General features: G+C 35.6%; 1 protein-coding gene and 1 non-coding gene across 2 annotated transcripts in view; one reads left to right on the forward strand and one right to left on the reverse strand.

Moving 5' to 3' along the window:
• TBC1D15 (TBC1 domain family member 15) overlaps nucleotides 1-19,354 on the forward strand; it is a 77,873-nt gene that overhangs the window by 37,361 nt on the left and 21,158 nt on the right. Inside the window, 7 exon segments of the mRNA XM_019795715.2 lie at nucleotides 2,241-2,451; nucleotides 9,051-9,153; nucleotides 10,201-10,251; nucleotides 10,545-10,742; nucleotides 11,804-11,932; nucleotides 12,472-12,575; nucleotides 15,213-15,307. Coding sequence (XP_019651274.1) covers nucleotides 2,241-2,451; nucleotides 9,051-9,153; nucleotides 10,201-10,251; nucleotides 10,545-10,742; nucleotides 11,804-11,932; nucleotides 12,472-12,575; nucleotides 15,213-15,307 — 891 coding nt within the window.
• LOC117796539 lies at nucleotides 1,170-1,275 on the reverse strand. The gene has a single exon (XR_004621092.1). It is a non-coding gene; the product is annotated as a U6 spliceosomal RNA (small nuclear RNA).

The raw sequence follows: 19,354 nt of genomic DNA on the forward strand, positions 1-19,354 counted from the left end.
TATTGGAGCTTCAAGTGAGGAAACGTGTAAGGCATTTTCTATTTTATATGTGATGTGTTTCTTCCATCAACGTGGAAAAATCTGTGTAAAAATTTTACTTTTGAATATGCACAAACTCCTGATAATTCATATAACTTGCATGTATTTATATTCTCCATATGATTTTCTTGCATTAATTTAGGTTAATTCCTTCTGTGTAATTTAAGAATTTGATTTTAAAAATTGTCCGTATCTAGTGTTTCATTGCTTTGAAAATATTTTTGGTCTTTGCAAACAACTTAGTAGTCCTTAAATACATTCACATGTAAATGATTCAGGAAGACATTGGAATTCTAGAATTGTTTTCACTTTGATATTAGCTTGTAGTGGTATTATGAGCTCTGTGATATAAATTCCAGTGAAATATGTATGGTAGTCAAGTAGGCACATGGCACTTAATCTCGTATCAGCCTTAGGTATGAGTTCATCTGAACTGGTGTGGAACCTGGGCAGGTCACTGCAGAGATAAATTACTTTTTAGCCTTTCTGTACTTCTTTCAAATGATACTTAAGTGTCCATGAAATAGTGATGGTACCTGTATTCCTTGTAAGTAGTTTCTGTAACCTGTAGATTTCTTTGTGTCCATTTAAGGAGATCTTGTTAGAGCTGATGGAGCTGTGGTGTTCCTGACAATATAGGAAAGTGGCATATATGCAGGTCAACAATGATCTACCCTTTGATCAAGTTCTGTAAGCACATATCTTTTATGTAGTTTATGTTTGTGGAGTTGATAGTGTGGAGTAGAATTAAGATCTTGAATAACAGGATAGTGCAACACTTCTTAGGAAATAACATTAGAAAAATGGATTTTTAAAATTTCAGAGACACAGCATGCTTATGTCCAAGTTAAAACAGGTCAAAATGGCATTTTTGGATAGAAATTATAGGTAGTAGTGGGAAAGTAACATTTTCCCCTTTGTTCTTTCAATTTTTATTTAGATATTTTTTAAGCTGCTTATTATCAGGTATGATATTGTTCACAGACCTAGGATTTTTAAGCTTCTTTATTGGTCCACAAACTGAGAAAATACTTTATTTTACATTACAATAGTTTGGGTTGAACTGAGTGAGGTCTTACTTTAGTAGATCGATTTAGTAGGAAGATTGAATGTATTCATTCTTTTTTTAAAAAAACATGGAATGCTTCACGAATTTGCATGTCATCCTTGCACAGGACCAATGCTAATCTTCTCTGTATCATTCCAGTTTTGCATATGTGCTGCTGAAGCAAGCACTGTATTCATTCTCTTTGAAGCACTCACAACTTAGTTACATTTTCATCGTCAACTCCCACTGCTGTTTGGGTTTTTACAAATAAAATGTCTGTTGGTATATTTACTCCAGGGTTATTATTTTTTTTTTAAAGATTTTATTTATTTATTTGACAGAGATAGAGATAGCCAGCGAGAGAGGGAACACAAGCAGGGGGAGTGGGAGAGGAAGAAGCAGGCTCATAGCAGAGGAGCCTGTTGTGGGGCTCGATCCCACAACGCCGGGATCACGCCCTGAGCCGAAGGCAGACGCTTAACCGCTGTGCCACCCAGGCGCCCCCAGGGTTATTTTTTTATACCAGTGTATTTACCTTTACTCAGTGTAGTCTAGTAAAAATAATTGCAAAAGGAAGTGAGGAAGTAAAGGTTTTTTTTCTTTATTTATAATGACTGTCCAAGAGCATCATGCCATTTGTATTTGGCGGGAGGCGGGGGTAGGCAGTGGAAAAGATTAACATTTATTGAGTATTTGCTATATAATTGGCACTATACTAGTTAGTTGACAAGTATTATCTCTTTTAATTCTTAGAATAACATTGGGAGGTAAGTATAATTCTATTTTTACAGATGAAGAAACCAAGGTTCAGAGAGATTGATTATTTGCCCCAGATCATTCAGTTAGTAAGACGGTGATGCTGTAATTTGAGTCCAGCCTGCCTGCTCCAAAGCCATAGTCATTCGGACAAGCTTTTATTTGAAATAGGGATAACATTTTTTCACTCTGTATGCAGTAAGATGATTATTTTCAAAACTTTTCTTTTAAGGAAATGTATGTTGCCATTTCTAATACAGGTAGAAACCATAGTAATGTGAATGCTGTAGTCATTCCCTAGGTTCAGCAAGTATCTGTAAGGCAGTCATGAAGAGCACTGTCAGTACCTTTTAAAAAGGTGAACAAAAATATTTTGCCCCACTTTCTTGTTTTTAAGATGCTCCAAGTCATAGAAATGGGAAAAGCAAATGGTCATTCCTGTTCAGTTTGACAGACCTGAAATCAATCAAGCAAAACAAAGAGGGTATGGGCTGGTCGTATTTGGTATTCTGTCTAAAGGATGACGTCGTTCTCCCTGCTCTGCACTTTCATCAAGGAGATAGCAAACTACTGATTGACTGTCTTGAAAAATATGTGGTATTGTATGAGTAAGTATCAAATTATTTTCTACTTATTGAAACTGGATTGTTGTATTGGTCCCAAGGCAAACAATTTTTACTTGTCATTGGGCATCAGTGACCTGTGCAGATGAGGGAACAAGCAGCTTTTTCTTTCTGGGGTATTGACTGCTTTGGATGAATGATTGAATAAAAATTTGCCATTTTAGTACTTTGGATCTGCAACTTATCACCTTATTACTGTTCTAAAGAAAAGAGTGGTCCCATATTTTTAATATACATCTAAATGAATGATGATACATTAATAACTTATGGATTATATATTTATGTAATTAACCTTTAATTACATATTGTCTGTTAAAGATAGAATTTTATTTGTAATGTTGCATATTTAAATCCAGCAAATCTAAGGCCTTTATAAAATTATTATAGGTGTGGAAGACAGGGCTTTCTCACTTTCCAAAAATCTGGTGTCTTATATTTATTCACCTGTGTGCATTTGTACACACATACTCTTTCTTGCTTTCACTCCCTACAAATATATTTCGGATATCAAAGTTCTGAGCACTGTGCTAGTTGCTCGATAGTTAGTAGTGAACACAACAAGCTATTCCTGGATATCTGAGAGTTTATGGTCTTGTGAAGGATGCCAACCAGTCAATGGCAATAAAACTCAAGAACTTAGATGAAGTACAAGGTGTTTTGGGAGATCCCACGAAGGGACTAAGGGTCCCTCATTTAGACTAGGAGTTGGGTAGGGTTCAGGGAAGACTTTCTGGAGGAAATAATAGTATCTGTGTTAGATCTGACAAATGAGTGAACATTAGCATAAAAGGGAAGGGAATATTTAGAGGGAGAGATTTTAGATAGAGGGAAGAGTATAAAACATGATGTAATCACAGAACAGAGTAGTTGAATATCACAGGTCTGCATACTGGGGGCCAGAGGGTACCAAAGTTAAAGATGAGGCCAGAGAGCTGAGTAAATGCCAGAGCATGAGGATCTTGTAAATCTTTTTAGCTGTTTGTTCCAGTTGTGTAGATGAGATTATAGTGACATGAATTAGGAGAGTGACAGGAAGAATAGATGTATTGGGAAAAAATATTTAGGGTTTGATTTTGTGTTTGTGATTTTGTGTTTATGTGGAAGTGAGAAGAAGGGAGAAGTTGAGATTTTTAGCTTGGGGAACTGTAGGGATGAGTGGTAACCTTGTTAATAATGTTGTCACTTTATAATAGAGTAACATGATATCTAAATTTAGATTATATAAATCTAATAGTGATCCAAAAGTTGGAAAATTTTGGCTGTTTTCTCTGATACGAACTTCTCCCTCCTACCATATTGACCATCTCTGGCTGGCACTAGACATAGATCACTACCAATATCCATAAGAAAGTCAGGCCTGGTTGGCAGTATGTGGGTCTTGGATCTTGAAGTGGGAAGCTTTCAATAGGGGGTGGGGGTAGGGGGTTTAAGGAGATTCAGGAGGGGCATGATTAGAGCAAAAAGGTTTGGCTGTTGAATAGCAGGTGTTAAAGGCTTGGGGGTTTTAGTACCATAGCAAGCTCTGTATTGGTCAGTGTTGTCATGTAACTGTCAGAAAAGAGTTAATTCAGTTTGACACCATTGATTAAAGCATAGTATTTAGGATGAAGTGGTAGTTCCTCTCTACCCTTTACTGGTCTTTATTTTAGAGAACTAAGGTTGATGTTAAACATTGCATTTTAAATGTGCTAGACTATACTACATGGAAAAGATTACCACTGTAATGAGAGGGATCAGAGTGGTATGAAAAACATTAGAAGAATGTGGGGATTTAACTTGAAGAGGAGTTTTGCTGCAACATTAAATAAAATCCAAACTTACCCTACGGTCAGTGAAGTCCTGCACTGCCTTATTAACTCTGTTTATCTCTTGAGCCTCACCTCATGCCATTGTCTTTTATATTTTAGCTATATAGTTTTCTTTCAGTTCCCGGATCGCCCCATATTCTTGCATTAGAGTCCTATAAGTATGCTGTTTCTTTTGCCTGGAATATTCTTCTCCCTTTCTGATCCTGACGTCTCAGTTTAATGTTGCTTCCTTAGAGTGGCTTTTATGGATGCCCCCTCCCCCATGTACTGTAGGTTCCCACCCCCATTTTTTTTCATTGTCTCATTCCCTTGTTTGCTTCCTTCATAACTCTTAACAGAATAGAATAATGTTATCTTTTTACTTTTTTAGTATTCTACTCTAAAATGTATGGCCACAAAAGCAGAGATTGCATCTATTTTGTTTGCATTTTCACTTAAGTTCCTAGCCACAGTGCCTGGCACATAGTATTTGCACAGTAAATTTCAGTTGAATGAATAAATGGCATAGTAGTTAACCAGTTCTACAAATAATTTTGAAAGAGTTATTATTTTTTTAAAGATTTTATTTATTTATGTGACAGACAGCCAGCGAGAGAGGGAACACAGCAGGGGAGTGGGAGAGGAAGAAGCAGGCTCCCAGCGGAGGAGCCCGATGTGGGACTCGATCCTGGAACGCCGGGATCATGCCCTGAGCCGAAGGCAGATGCTTAATGACTGCGCAACCCAGGCGCCCCTGAAAGAGTTGTTATAAGAAACATATCATAGATCTGTTTTTTATGGCTCTAAAGAGCAATTAGAAGAAAACAGGTTGTAGCTCAGAGGTTAAAGAGTTTTCTGTCCTGGATGGGTTCAAGGATAGACTCAACAACCATTTAGGTGCTTATAAGAGTGTGTGTACCTTGAATGTATGTTGGTAATGTTTTAGTGAGAGTTGTAAATGAACTTCTTTACAAATACAGAAAGGGAAACAAAGTAAGGAGTAAATATAGGAATCGTATGGATGATGGTAAAAATATCATTATTGGTGAGGCTTAGCAGTGCAGCATCATAATAATTCCCCCAAAATAGTTTTGAAGTTACCTAGTTATCATTTTTGAACAACTACAGGTCTTCCTATTGAGGACAGACTATTTATGATGTGAGTGAAAGCAGACTAGAAAACGCCTTCTGTGTTGGTAGGCAAATCTGAGAGAGAGAGAGAGCCTGGAAGGGATTATTTATGCCAAGCATGCACCTTACTCTTTCCTGATCTCAGTAATCAGATATGTCCTAGCGAAGGACAGTTTAATAGAAGCGCTTATTTCCATTTGACAACACAAAGCCATGGAAATGGTGTTCCTCCATACATATATAATTTTAAAAAATTTTTTCATTCAACCAGTTTATTTTTGAGGACCACTTATGTCCTAGACACTCTGTGCTAACTTGTTGGAAAAAGCAATAATCAAAGAAGATACGGGCCCTGCCTTCTTGAAGTTTGTACTATTGTGGGAGAAACAAACATTACTTATACAAATAAATGTAGCATTTTCGCTGTAATAAGTACTCCAAATGAGAGGTGTGTAGCACTGTGACAGCATATAGTAGGATAATTTGTAAGTTTTTTGTGTGTCAGTAGTAATTGAAGCTCTGAGAGAGAATGAAATTAAGGGGAGGCTGAAATGGGACATGATGTGAGCATCAGTGATTAGTTGCAACCTTTAATGACCTGGTCAAAGAGAAGAACCTAACAGAGGAGACTGACTTCCCTCCCTATACTTTGTTCTTTTCTGTCTTCCTTTTGGGCTTTTTTATTCAGTTTGTGGTCAACCAGAGATGTGGCCATTCTGGGGGAGAGGAGATGGTGATAGAGATAGCCTAAAGTGAGTCCTTCAAAAACCACTGCTAATACCAGCCACTTCTTCACTGTGTATTCTTCTGTGACACTGGGAGCTAGTTTACTCTTTGCCTCCTGGGTAGTCTGAAATATGTAAAAATAATAATACATCGGATATTTTATCTCCAAGACCCCTCTGCACCCTAAGCTGAAAATAAACACTTTCTGTTCTCTTTCCCATCATAAATTATACCCAATTATGTTGCACTATAGAGCTCACCAGAGATTGTATGTTGAGTCTAAGTGGTAGAATATGGATACTCCAAATAAACTGTCACTGACATTAAAAATTCCATGTTTGTATAAGCCATCTCTATCAGATTCTTAGGGAAATATTAAAGATCCTTGTTCTTTATTTCTTTAGTTATGATCTAAATAAATGGAATTCTCTATTAAGTTGAACTCCAAAGAAATGAAAATTCTCAAATATTCTTGGTTTTTCGCTCTACTAGATGTCAGCCATGGCAATCTGATTTCCTATCCTCAGAGCAGTTATCTTAAGCAAAATGATGTTTCCAGAGTCACGTTCCTGTGGTCAGAGATTGTTGTAGAGACCAGAAGGAAGAATGATAGTTCCGGAAAACCTTGGTTTCCATAGCCCCTCTGGGGTGCCAGGCAGTCTATGCCAGGGTCACCCATCTTGTCTTCTTTTCAATTCAGAGCCAACCAGAATGAGAGACCACATTCTCTTTTTTCTCTGATTAACTTAAATTGAATGATGTGGCTTGCATTTGTGGCCATCTCCTCTTCCTGATACTGCCCTAACGAATTAAAGGACTTATCATACAGATGAACAGAAATCATGAATGTTCTAGGGATGTGCAGCCTTATAAGAATGAGAATGAGGCTGGGACAGCTGTGCACACATAGTTCCTTCTTTCATTCTCACCAGCTGGGTCAGGCAGTGCAAAATAGGCTAGCTTCTTGTGACTTGTTATTTCTCAGATGGTTTTCTTATCTCCTGGGAAAAACAGATTGTCCTTTTCATTCATATTTGTTAGTTTCTTTGATTTATCACCATTTAAAACATGATACTTTGATAAAGAGTGAGTCACAAATACATTTACGTTACCTTTCTGGAACCAAGTTGGTTGCTAGGATATGAATGAAGTTTGTGATATAAAGGTTCCATTAAAATTATTTTGTATATTGGACCATTTTTACATTAATACATAAATTTCTAAGCAGTAAGATATTTCCCAAAAAGCCCAATTGGTTGTATTATCATATAACACCATTTATAAGATTAGGTTGTAAGCCCTCATTTATTCCCTTTGAATTATATGTATAAGAATATATATATAATTTTGTTGTGAATATTCTGTACTTTTTTATTTTATCAACTTTTTTGGATTGATAGCCTTTGTGGTGATATTTTTATTGATTTCTTTAGCTTTCCATATTGGCTATTTTCAGTAGCAATGGAAAATAGTTACCACTACATGTCAGCCCACAAAACGTTCTTCAACTGTTACCATTTCTGAATTCATGCTGAGGTCTTGGGAGAGGCTCACTCCAAAGCCTGGGAAATATTTCTAAATTTTCAGTAAATATACTTCTGTAGTTGTGGTATTAGACAAGGGTTTTCTTTAAGTCCTTTAGTACACTCTAATAGAATTGCTGATGTTAACATCATTGAAAGTTCTGTCTTGCTGCTGCAGAGTTTGAAAATCTTGAAAATTGTATATTGCTATATTAGTTATCTTTTCTAGTGCTATATTTAAAAGACTTATTAAAAAATGCCTTGTGAGACCATATAAGTCTTCATATTAAGCATAACCCCAGTAAGTATTCAGAAAAATGACATTTAATGAAAATTGAACATTTTAAAAGTCATTGTTTTTTCCTTACCTCAAATGACTCAACCTCATCTCCTTTTAAAAAGCCAAGGGGCTTATTAAGCTACTGTTGTCTCTGAAATCAAGTGTTGTTTTTGAATGTGTAGGAATAAGATCCTGCTTTGGAGTTCATATCCCCTCCAGCATTGCTGTTGCATCCTGTTATGTTAGAATTGAGAAGAGATAACTGTTATTAAAGTTCTTATCTCAAACATTTATAATAAACTAGAAGTAGATAGCCACAACATAACACATTTAAGTCTTATTTTAAACACAGAAAAGTTGGGGATTTATTATAGTGAACTTACTAAGTTATAAAGCTTATTGAATAGAAAAAAAGACTGGATAATTCCATCTGATTACTTGAAATTAAATGTCTATTTGGAAAACATTTATTCTGAAGTTATTAAGAAATGTGAAGAAAAACTTGCCTCTAGAGCTTAATAAGCAAGAACTAAAAACATACTGTTACCTGAACCATAGATTATAACCTTGTTAAACATGTTCATGTGTGTTTATAATTATGGTTAGCATAATTAATGATCTTTAACAAATAATCTGTTTTATCTTGTGTTTTTAATATCTTATATTGCAATGCTCCCAAGCTGTGGAATGAAGTTGGAAACCCTTTCAAAATAGGACGTTTTCCTGGATTGTACATATTACATATACTGATGAATCCTAAAGTGTGCTTTAACTTTCTTTAATTTTTATGATAATAAAGACAGATACATTTGTAAGGTTTTGCTACTGTAATTATAAACGAAAACTTGGGTCCATTACAATTTAGTCCTCTTGGCTTTACCTAGGATAAAAATATACTTCAACCCTTTTATATTTGTTAATTTAGTATTTCATGTTTTATGTAGTTTTGGAGCTCCTTTAAGATAGTTACTAAGTACTTGCTAATATTGTATTAATGAGAAACATTTCTATAACTGGACATTTGAGTTTTGGGATTTTCGTTGTTGTTAAGGAAAATTAACTAGACATCAGTAATTGTTCAGGTAGTAATTGATGCAGTGTGCTAGTATTTTCTACAGATCCCTTCTTTTATTACAGATCTCCACAGGATAAAAGAACACTTCTCGTGAATTGTCAGAATAAGAGTCTTTCACAGTCTTTTGAAAATCTTCTTGATGAACCTGCGTATGGTTTAATACAAGTATGTTTCTTAATCTATTTTGTATTAATCTGTTAATCCGACACCATTATTTCACATACCTCCTACCTCTCACTTTCTCAGAGATTATACAGAACAAGGCAAGTGTCTGTTTGTGTAAACTTCATGGAACTATTCTCTGTAATTTTTTAGAAATAGTATGTTTTGTATTATTTGTAAGACTCAGAAGCTTCCTTGGTTCTTAGTTACTCTTAGGGCAATTTTTCCCTTTATTGTAATACTGAAATTGGACATTGGTAGATTTTTATTATCATAGCTTTTACTAATTAGGTGCAAGATCACTGGGTAAGCCACTTTGAATTCATTAATGATACATTTAGTCAAAAATATGGTTTGAATTTTTATTTTCAGTTTTAAGTAGGTTCATTTGGGTCATGATAATCTAATTCCCACTGAAGTATTTGACTATATTCTTATATTTGGCTAAAAATATGCACTCAACACTGGCAGAAATAAAGTTGTTATTTTTCACTCAGATTTTTATGTAAACAAATGAAATGGTTGTTTATTTATTCACTTATTCACTCAACAAATGTTTGAGTGCTTACTCTGTCCCAGGTGGTCTCTTCTTGGTTCTGAAGATAACAAGATAAAAGGGGAACTTTAGAGGAAGGAGGACAAGATAGCTAGACACTGCTTAAGTAAAAAATTAGGGAACAGTTTTTATTGTGAGAATAATCATTAAAAGATAGACCTTAAAAAAGTAACTGTTTTTGCTCAGTATGAATAAGTAGGCAGTTTGGGATTTAGAAGTAACCCTAGCAATAGAAAAACCTTTTGCTGTTTTCCAGGGCAGCACTTTCTAGAGCAAATTACACTCATTGGTATGATTTATTAATCATATAAGTAGATTAAAATGTCAGCTAATATTTAAATAGTGTGAGCTTTAAAACTTAGCTATCGAATATTTTCTGTTAGACTGGTGTGGCTCTGCACACTTCAAGAAATATTTTTTTTATGTTTGTTTTGTTTTGTTTTATTAGTCACCATACATTACATCATTAGTTAAGAAGTATTTTTTTTGTGAAGGCAGGACTGCTAGACAGAAGAAAGCTGTTGTGGGCCATTCATCAGTGGAAAGTAAGCACTGCATATATTTGTGATATATGCAGATTGAATAAAGCCTGCAAATCATTTGTTTATCTGCAATTCAATCAGTAGCATTACCTTGCTGTGTAATATTCTGTTTTAACTAAATGAAAAGATTGGCTTAGAAAATATAAATTTTTCTTCCCATTTTTTAATAATCGTAGAACACTCTGTTTTAGTTCTGATTTCCTCACTTTAAAAATGTGGCCCTTTTGCCACATTGTAAGGTGTTTTTATTCCTTATTTGAATTAATAATGCTAATGTTTTTCTTCTTACTACATAGAAAATTAAAAAGGATCCTTATACAGCAACTATGGTAGGATTTTCCAAAGTCACAAACTACATTTTTGATAGTTTGAGAGGCAGTGATCCCTCTACACATCAACGACCACCTTCAGAAATGGCAGATTTTCTTAGTGATGCTATTCCAGGTTTAAAGATAAATCAACAAGAAGAACCAGGATTTGAAGTCATCACAAGAGTGAGTGAAGATTTATATTAACATAGCTCTTACATTTTAACAGGAGAAATGCTTTTTAAACATGTACTGAATCCAATAGAAATAGAAACTCAATTTTGGTTATATCTGCCTCTTAAAATCCTTATAATTTTTTTTGCTAACGTATTTAACAACTAATGCTTGTTTTGCCACCAAATTCTTGGGTCGTTCTTCATCGATTACTACTTATACTTTCTGTTTATGAAGTTGGATCTCTTTTCTTTGATTACTTTTTGATTATAATGAGCAGGTTGGTTGTTTCATTGAGTGTACAGCAGTGAGTGAATAGTGACCCTTACATATTGTTTCTAGTTCTGTTCCTAATTTATGTGCTTTCTCAGTAGGGACCAGAGGCACCTAGTCAGGACACTACTCTAGGGCTTTTATGCTCATGTGAATCTTTTCTTTTTAAGTAAAGTGGATCTTGGCCCTGAATTATGGCAAATCTTTATATATGCTCAACAAGACTTCTGAATTTGCTACAGTTCTAGGCTGTACATAGTTAGAACATTATAAATATCTAAATTGTAATACTTAAAGGGCTTATCTTGCAAATGGCATTTTAAATTACCAACATCTGTTAATTGAATAAAAAAACTGTAGAAAATACCAAGTGGAGCTAATGGATCATGAATCAATTCTGAGAGCTACAAATTTTAATTTGGAAGAAAAGCTAATTTTAGAATATGATTAGTGGAATAATACTGTCTTTTTAAATAATACAGCATACCATTTAATTTGAAGGGTCTGTTACGGAATTTACATGTCAAATGTTTTGTACTTACGTAATTGAAACTCAAAATAGCAAATGTATTCCTGTCTCTGAATTTATAACCTTGTTATGTGTATGTTTACTAGGAAGGAAAATGTATGGAATGCTATTAAAGTTTGTAAACTAAACATTGGAAAAATATAGGAAGATATTAGAAATGTTAGAACTCATGCCTGAGTAATAAATAGTATTTTAGTTACGGTTTTCATGTACCTTGATTTAATTTCACCAGTTAAAAGTGTACTCTTTATTGCTTATCTTCTTCTGTTAGATTGATTTGGGAGAACGACCTGTTGTTCAAAGGAGAGAGCCAGTATCGCTGGAAGAATGGACTAAGAACATTGATTCCGAAGGAAGAATTTTAAATGTAGATAATATGAAGCAGATGATATTTAGAGGGGTAAATACCTTAATATGGAGGATATTTGACACTGGTGATATATAAATTTTCTTTTCTTGTGGGAGGTGTGGAGGTAGTCATGGAATAAACTCCTTTTTGATGAATGATACCTTAAAATCCCTAGGACAGTGTGAGGTCCTTGTTTTGTCCCTTAAGGTTGGTTGGGGACATGGGGAGGGCATACCATTAAGCCTAGGGAAGAATAGTCTTCCTTACTTGACGTTCTGTTGAAGGAGGCATGTATGTACCGTAGTTGTGGTTGCCTTATCTAATGAGGATTGGACTTAGAAAGACTAATTGGTCCTGCTGCCTTCTATATAATCTGTATATCCTTCATTGTTTAAGCTTTCTGGCAGCTGCTTAAATCTTCAGAGTCTGGAGGTAAAAAACAAGTTAGTTACTATTCACTAAATTGAGCTATTTTATGTATAAAATTATCTTTAAATATTAGTCTCCCTGTATATTTATATGCAAGTTTTATGAACTTAAAGGATTGCATTCTTTTTTACGAATGTGTTTAATATGCATGTTTTCTTTAGGGACTTAGTCATGCATTGAGAAAGCAAGCATGGAAATTTCTTTTGGGTTATTTTCCTTGGGACAGTACCAAGGAGGAAAGAACTCAATTACAAAAACAAAAAACGTAAGTAAGGTCTTTTGTGTGTCCATCAAAGAAATTCAGATAACTCACCCATACAACTTAGTATAGAGCTTCTAGATGATTATTTTAAATAGATGAGGATATGGGAAAATAAATTTGTTTTCGTCTATTTAACTGAAAAATTATGAGCTCTGTACTTATTCAGACTAGTCATTTCAAACACTCACTGCAGTTGTATTGGTGAATATGTAGAAAGATGGTAAAAAAAAAAAATTCCACTTCCCTTGTAAAAACATTTTGCATACTTGAAAAATAACTTAATTAGGTAGGGATTTTAAAATATATTATTCATATTTATTCATTTTTAAAATTTATTATGAAATTATAAAAATGTCCCATAAGTAGCATATTTACCATTTAGGTTAATTACCTTTAAAATGTTTTCCTGGTACTCTTGTAACATAAACTAGTTTTTCATTTTTTTTGGAAGACTGTTTCTATTGTTAAGTGATTTCTCAGACTTTTAAAAAAACTTAGACAGACTTTCCAGGTACGCTTCTTATTCCCACTTCATCAGTCTACCCTATGATTTAAAGCTCACGCTGAGGGGCGCCTGGATGGCTCAGTCTTTAAGCGTCTGCTTTTGTTTTTTGTTTTTTGTTTTAATAATAATTTTTTATTATGTTATTTTAGTCACCATACAGTATATCCTTAGTTTCTGGTGTAGTGTTCCATGATTCATTATTTGCATATAACACCCAGTGCACCATGCAATATGTGCCCTCCTTAATACCCATCACTGGCCTATCCCAATCCCCCAGCCCCCTCCCCTCTGAAGTCCTCAGTTTGTTTCCCAGAGTCCACAGTCTCTCATGGTTCATTCCTCCTTCTGTTTACCCCCCCTTCGTTCTTCTCTTCCTTCTCCTACCAATCTTCCTATTTCTTATGTTCCATAAATGAGTGAAACCATATGATAATTGTCTTTCTCTGCTTGACTTATTTCACTTAGCATAATCTCCTCCAGTCCTGTCCATGTTGCTGCAAATGTTGTGTAATTGTTCTGATGGCTGAGTAATATTCCATTGTATATATGGACTACATCTTAATCCAGTCATCTGTTGAAGGGCATCTCGGCTCCTTCCACAATTTAGCTATTGTGGACAATGCTGCTATGAACATTGGGGTGCATATGGCCCTTCTCTTCACTACGTCTGTATCTTTGGGGTANCACTTTGGAAAACAGTTGTGGGGGTCCCTTAAGAAGTTAAAAATTGAGCTACCCTATGATCCAGCAATTGCACTACTGGGTATTTACCCCAAAGATACAGACGTAGTGAAGCATCTGCCTTTGGCTCAGCTCATGATCCCAGTGTTCTGGGATCGAGCCCTGCGTCAGACTCCCTGTTCTGCAGGAAGCCTGCTTCTCCCCTCTCCCACTCCCCTTGCTTGTGTTCCCTCTCTCACTGCCTCTCTGTCAAATAAATTAAAAAAATCTTAAGGAAAAAAAATCTCATGCTGAATCATTATGTGTATATTTAAACTTTCAGACAATCCTTTCTCTTTCAACATATTTGCCAGTTCTTTTATTTTATTTTATTTTATTTTATTTTATTTTATTTTATTTTATTTTATTTTATTTGAGAAAGAGTGAGTGAGAGAGAGCACAAGCCAGCGGGTAGAGGCAGAGGGAGAACCAGACTCCCTGCTGAGCAGGGAGCCCAACGACGACGTAGGGCTTGATCCCAGGACCCTGGGATCATGACCTGAGCCAAAGGCAGATGCTTAGCTGACTGAGCCACCCAGGTGCCCCAATTGCCAGTTCTTCTAAGACATTTCACATTAACAAGTTTGTGAATAAACTGGCTAGAAAATGGAAATCTTATGTCACATTAAAAAACCCAGCAATTTGTAGATTTGTATTTGTAATTATTCAGAAGCTTTAGTGGTTAAAATATTTAATAACTAGGGGCGCCTGGGTGGCACAGCGGTTAAGCGTCTGCCTTCGGCTCAGGGCGTGATCCCAGCGTCCTGGGATCGAGCCCCACATCGGGCTCCTCCGCTATGAGCCTGCTTCTTCCTCTCCCACTCCCCCTGCTTGTGTTCCCTCTCTCGCTGGCTGTCTCTATCTCTGTCAAATAAATAAATAAAATCTTTAAAAAAAAAATTTAATAACTAGAATAATTTTAGGTATTGTATTAAGGATTGAGGTAAATGTTTTCTTAAAATCATACCTTAATTATTCTAGTAGTTTTAAACAAAGTTTATGGTATGTATAAGGTTATTTAATTTTTCCTTTGGTTTCACTTTTTTTTTTTTTTTAAAGATTTTTTATTTATTTATTTGACAGAGATAGACAGCCAACGAGAGAGGGTACACAAGCAGGGGGAGTGGGAGAGGAAGAAGCAGGCTCCCAGCAGAGGAGTCCGATGTGGGGCTCAATTCGGGAATGCTGGGATCACGCCCTGAGCCAAAGGCAGACGGCTGATGACTGCGCTATCCAGGCGCCCCCTTTGTTTTCACTTATGTATTGTAACTTTAAACATTTCACTATCATATTTATAACCTCACATCTCACTAGCATCATAAATGCTTTGATATATTGTTAATAGGAAAACCCAATCAAAATTTTTAAAAGTACCGTGTTGATAGGTTTTTTTGGTATAAAATTGTTTTCTGTAGTGACGAATACTTCAGGATGAAACTACAGTGGAAATCTGTCAGTGAAGAACAAGAGAAGAGGAATTCGAGGTTAAGAGATTACAGAAGTCTTATCGGTAATTTTTTCCTAATTTTGGAAATGCATGAGAGGGGTCTATAATGAAGTCTTGATAAAATTTAAGAAGTGAAGATAATACGCAGAGATAGGGCTCAAAAGAGAAATCAGAATTGGAGAGTACATTAGAATGTGTTTGATGTTCTTGGTTGTTCCTTTTCCAATAGGAATATGAATTCAGTCGGTATAAGTACTGATATATTTCATTGCCAGTTCCAAAATGTGAATTTAAAAAAGGTTTATTTGCTTACGAAATTAATTTCATCAAAAAAATCATTGTCTTATTACAAAAAGTTCGTGTTTATTAATAGAAAAATTAGGAACTATAGATGAGCAAAAAGAAGAAAATAAAATTTAGCTTTGTTTCTGTCATCCAGAGATAATTATAATTAATAGACATTGGTTTATATCCCTCCAGACCATCTCTAAATATGCATATATTTCATTTTTTTAATAAATGACTTCAGATAATAAATTTTTGTCAGTGTTTGAGAATTGAATAACTATTATGTAGGAATAATTATTTCATAAAAAAAGTGATGCTTGACAGAATTTTACATTAAAAGAATTAGACTTATTTCCAAGAGTGAGTACTGGGTTATCAAGCTCTTATGATAAAGGCCAGGTTGGTATAAGTTATTAAAAGAATGCATATTTACTGCTCTCCGTGTCTCTAACTTTTTGTTGATAACCTCCATTTTACAACAGAAAACAACCATTGAAAGCATAAATGACATGTCCAAGATCACATGGTTAAGGGCAGTACCCGGTTTTAAGATTCTTAACTATCTTGTTAGCTAGCCTCTATATAATTTTAGGATAGCTTTGGATAGTAGCGGAACTTATTTTTAAAATTCTGATAATTGTTTTTGGATTTATTTATAGCTTCATAAATAAAGACAGGGGATGTTTTTACCACCATGTTCAGTACCACTTTCCCATGGAAGAAGAAAATCTCTAAATTATAGTTAGAAAGTGCAACATAGGGGCACCCGGGTGGCTCAGTCGTTAAGCATCTCCCTGCAGCTCAGGGCGTGATCCCAGAGTCCTGGGATCAAGCCCTGCATCAGGCTCCCTGCTCTGCTGGGAAGCCTGCTTCTTCCTCTCCTACTCCCCCTGCTTGTGTTCCCTCTCTCGCTGGCTGTCTCTCTCTCTGTCAAATAAATAAATAAAATCTTAAAAAACAACAACAACAACAAAGTGCAACATAACCAGTTTGGTAGCTTTTTCTTTTATTTTTTTAAAGATTTTATTTATTTGAGAGAAAGAGCACAAGTCGGGGGGCTCAAGGAGGCAGAGGGAGAGGGAGAAGCAGACTCCCTACTGAGAAGGAGCCCAATGAGGGGCTCCATCCCAGGACCCTGGGATCATGACCTGAGCTGAAGGCAGACATTTAACTGACTAAGCCACCCAGGCACCACCCCTTCTTAAAAGATTTTTATTTTAGAGCAGGAGCAAGAGAGGAGCGGCAGGAGGAAAGAGAGAATCCTGAAGCAGACTTCCTGCTGAGCTTAGGGCCATTGTGGGGCTTGATCTCACACCCTGAGATCATGACCTGAGCCAAAATCAAGAGTCAATCGCTTAACAAACTGAGCCACCCAGGAGCCCCAGTTCGGTAGCATTTGTAGACTTATAAAGACAAATGATGAGTTTTTTAAAATTTAAATTCAATCAATTAACGTATAGTATATTAGTTTCAGAGGTAGAGGTCAGTGATTCATCAGTCTTATATAACACCCATTGCTCATTATATCACTTGCCCTCCTTAATGCCCATCAGCCAGCTATCCCATCCCCCTGCCACCCCTCCCAGCCACCCTCAGTTTGTGTGTTATGATTAAGAGTCTCTGATGGTTTGTCTCCCTTTCTGATGTTGTCTTGATTTTTTTTCCCTCCCAATGAGATCTTTTTGGTGATAGTACTTTTGATTGTAAAGTTCTTATTTATTCATGTAAGTAATCTCTATACCCAGTGTGAGGCTTGAACTCATAACCTTGAGATCAAGAGTTGGATGGTCTTCTAACTGATCCTGCCAGGTACTCCAGTGCTTTTGATTGTAAAAGAACTTTATTTTTCTGAAAAATAAATTATACCAGAATAAACTGTTTCTTTCCTTGGGTTAAGGCAAAAGGCTGGGAATCTTGAGGCATGGGATTATGTGAAGTTTCCAATTGAGGTCTGCTCTTTTCACTTTCAATAGGGAAAATGGTAATGGACTTTTTTCTTTCTTGGACATAAGATATTTGAACTGGAAGGGATGTTACAGATTAAGTAATTCAGTATTTTAAGCCTTTTCTTTTTCTTTTTTTAAAAGTTTTAATTTATTTATTCATTTAAGTAATCTCTACACCCAATGTGGGGCTCAAACTTATGACTGGAGATCAAAAGTTCAATGTTCCCCCTGACTGAGCCAGCCAGGCACCCCTCAAGCCTTTTCTTTCCACATGCCATATCATCTTCCCTTTTTTTTTTTTGTTTTTAAATCAGGCAGCAGTGATAATGGCTCTGATATTCTCAAACTGTTTTGTGTCCTCTTCTCACTTTTCCAGGAATTTGGAGGAAAAATGTAGATGTTTTAAATCCCCATGATATAATTTGAATTGAGCCATACTTTAGTCCAGTTTTTTCATTTTTAGCAGATAACACAGTCATCTGTGTAGTTTCATAGCCCAGACTCATTCATAATTAGATCTAATTCCTAATTCAGTAGCCTTTCAACTGTACCATGCTTTCTGTCAGTAGAAGTATATATAATAAGTTGGTTTTGAAACATTCTTTAATAGTTTTTCTCAAAAGTATTTTTGTAAGAAAGATTACCAGAAGCTTTTTTCTGTTTGTTTTCTTTGGTAAAAATTTGCTTTACTAGAAAATACACAGGTAAGCTAAAGATCTTGTGGTTAGTGCCAAGAAGTTGGATTTTATTTTAAGTGTGAAGAGAAGCTATTGGATCATTTTAAGTAAGACCATTTTATTTATATTTTAAAATCAGTATTTCTGCTCTGTGGAAAATGGATTGAATCAAGGTAAGAGTAGGAACAAGGAGACCAATAAGTGGGAACAACTGTAAGCAACAGATGATAGTAGTGGAGATGTAGAGAAATAAATGCATTCAGCTTACATTTTGGTGATAGAATTGGTAAGACTTTTTGATGTAATGAATGTAGGGTATGAAGAGGAAAGAGAGAATTTAGGATGGGACTACATTTCTTGACTTGAGAAATTGGCCATTTGGTGGTTCCGCTTATGGAGATGAGGAGAATGGGTATGGTGAAATTGAATTGGGTGTTACTTATATATTCCTTAAGGTGAGACCTACAAATGGAAAGTCAAGTGGCTAGTTGAATAGCCTGGAGCAGTCTGGTTAGGAGATACAAATTTGGGTATTATTAGTATAAATATCTATGGGAATAGATAACGTCACCTGGGGGAAAAAAGAGGCAGATAAGAAGGCCCAGGAATCCCAGTCTTTAGAGTAGTGGTTCCTAACTTTGGCTGTATGCTCGAATCACCAGGAATCTTTTTGAAAATCACGTTCATTATTTTAAACATTCATACATTCATTCAATAAATATTTACTTAGTGCCTTGTATGTACTAGGCTCTGGGGATTTATTAGTGAACAAAACAGACAAAATACTTACCCTCAAGGAGCTTTTATTGTTGTGGAGAAGAACAGACGGTAAACAAGATTAAGTAACCTTTGTGGCATGTTAGTGAGAAGTGCTAAATAGAAAAATACGGCAGCCAAGATGGTTAGGAAGTTTATGTGTGATGTTGCAGTTTTAACTTGGGTGACCCGAGAAGGCTTTTACTGAAAAGGTGATATTTGAGTAGAAACTTAAAGGGGAAGGCTGAGCTATGCCGGTATCCAGGTAAAGGGCATTCCAAGTAGAAAGGAATAATGTATGTTAGACTTGTTTTCACCCCAGGGTCTCTGCATGTTTGAAGTATAGCAGGGAGGTAAATGTGGTTATAATGAGTTGGAGTAGAATACAGAAACTAATGAAGTCAGAGAAACAGTGGAGGAATAGGTACAGATCACATAGAGCC

Source organism: Ailuropoda melanoleuca, chromosome 15, assembly GCF_002007445.2.
Source record: "Ailuropoda melanoleuca isolate Jingjing chromosome 15, ASM200744v2, whole genome shotgun sequence".
Classification (NCBI taxonomy): Eukaryota; Metazoa; Chordata; class Mammalia; order Carnivora; family Ursidae; genus Ailuropoda; species Ailuropoda melanoleuca.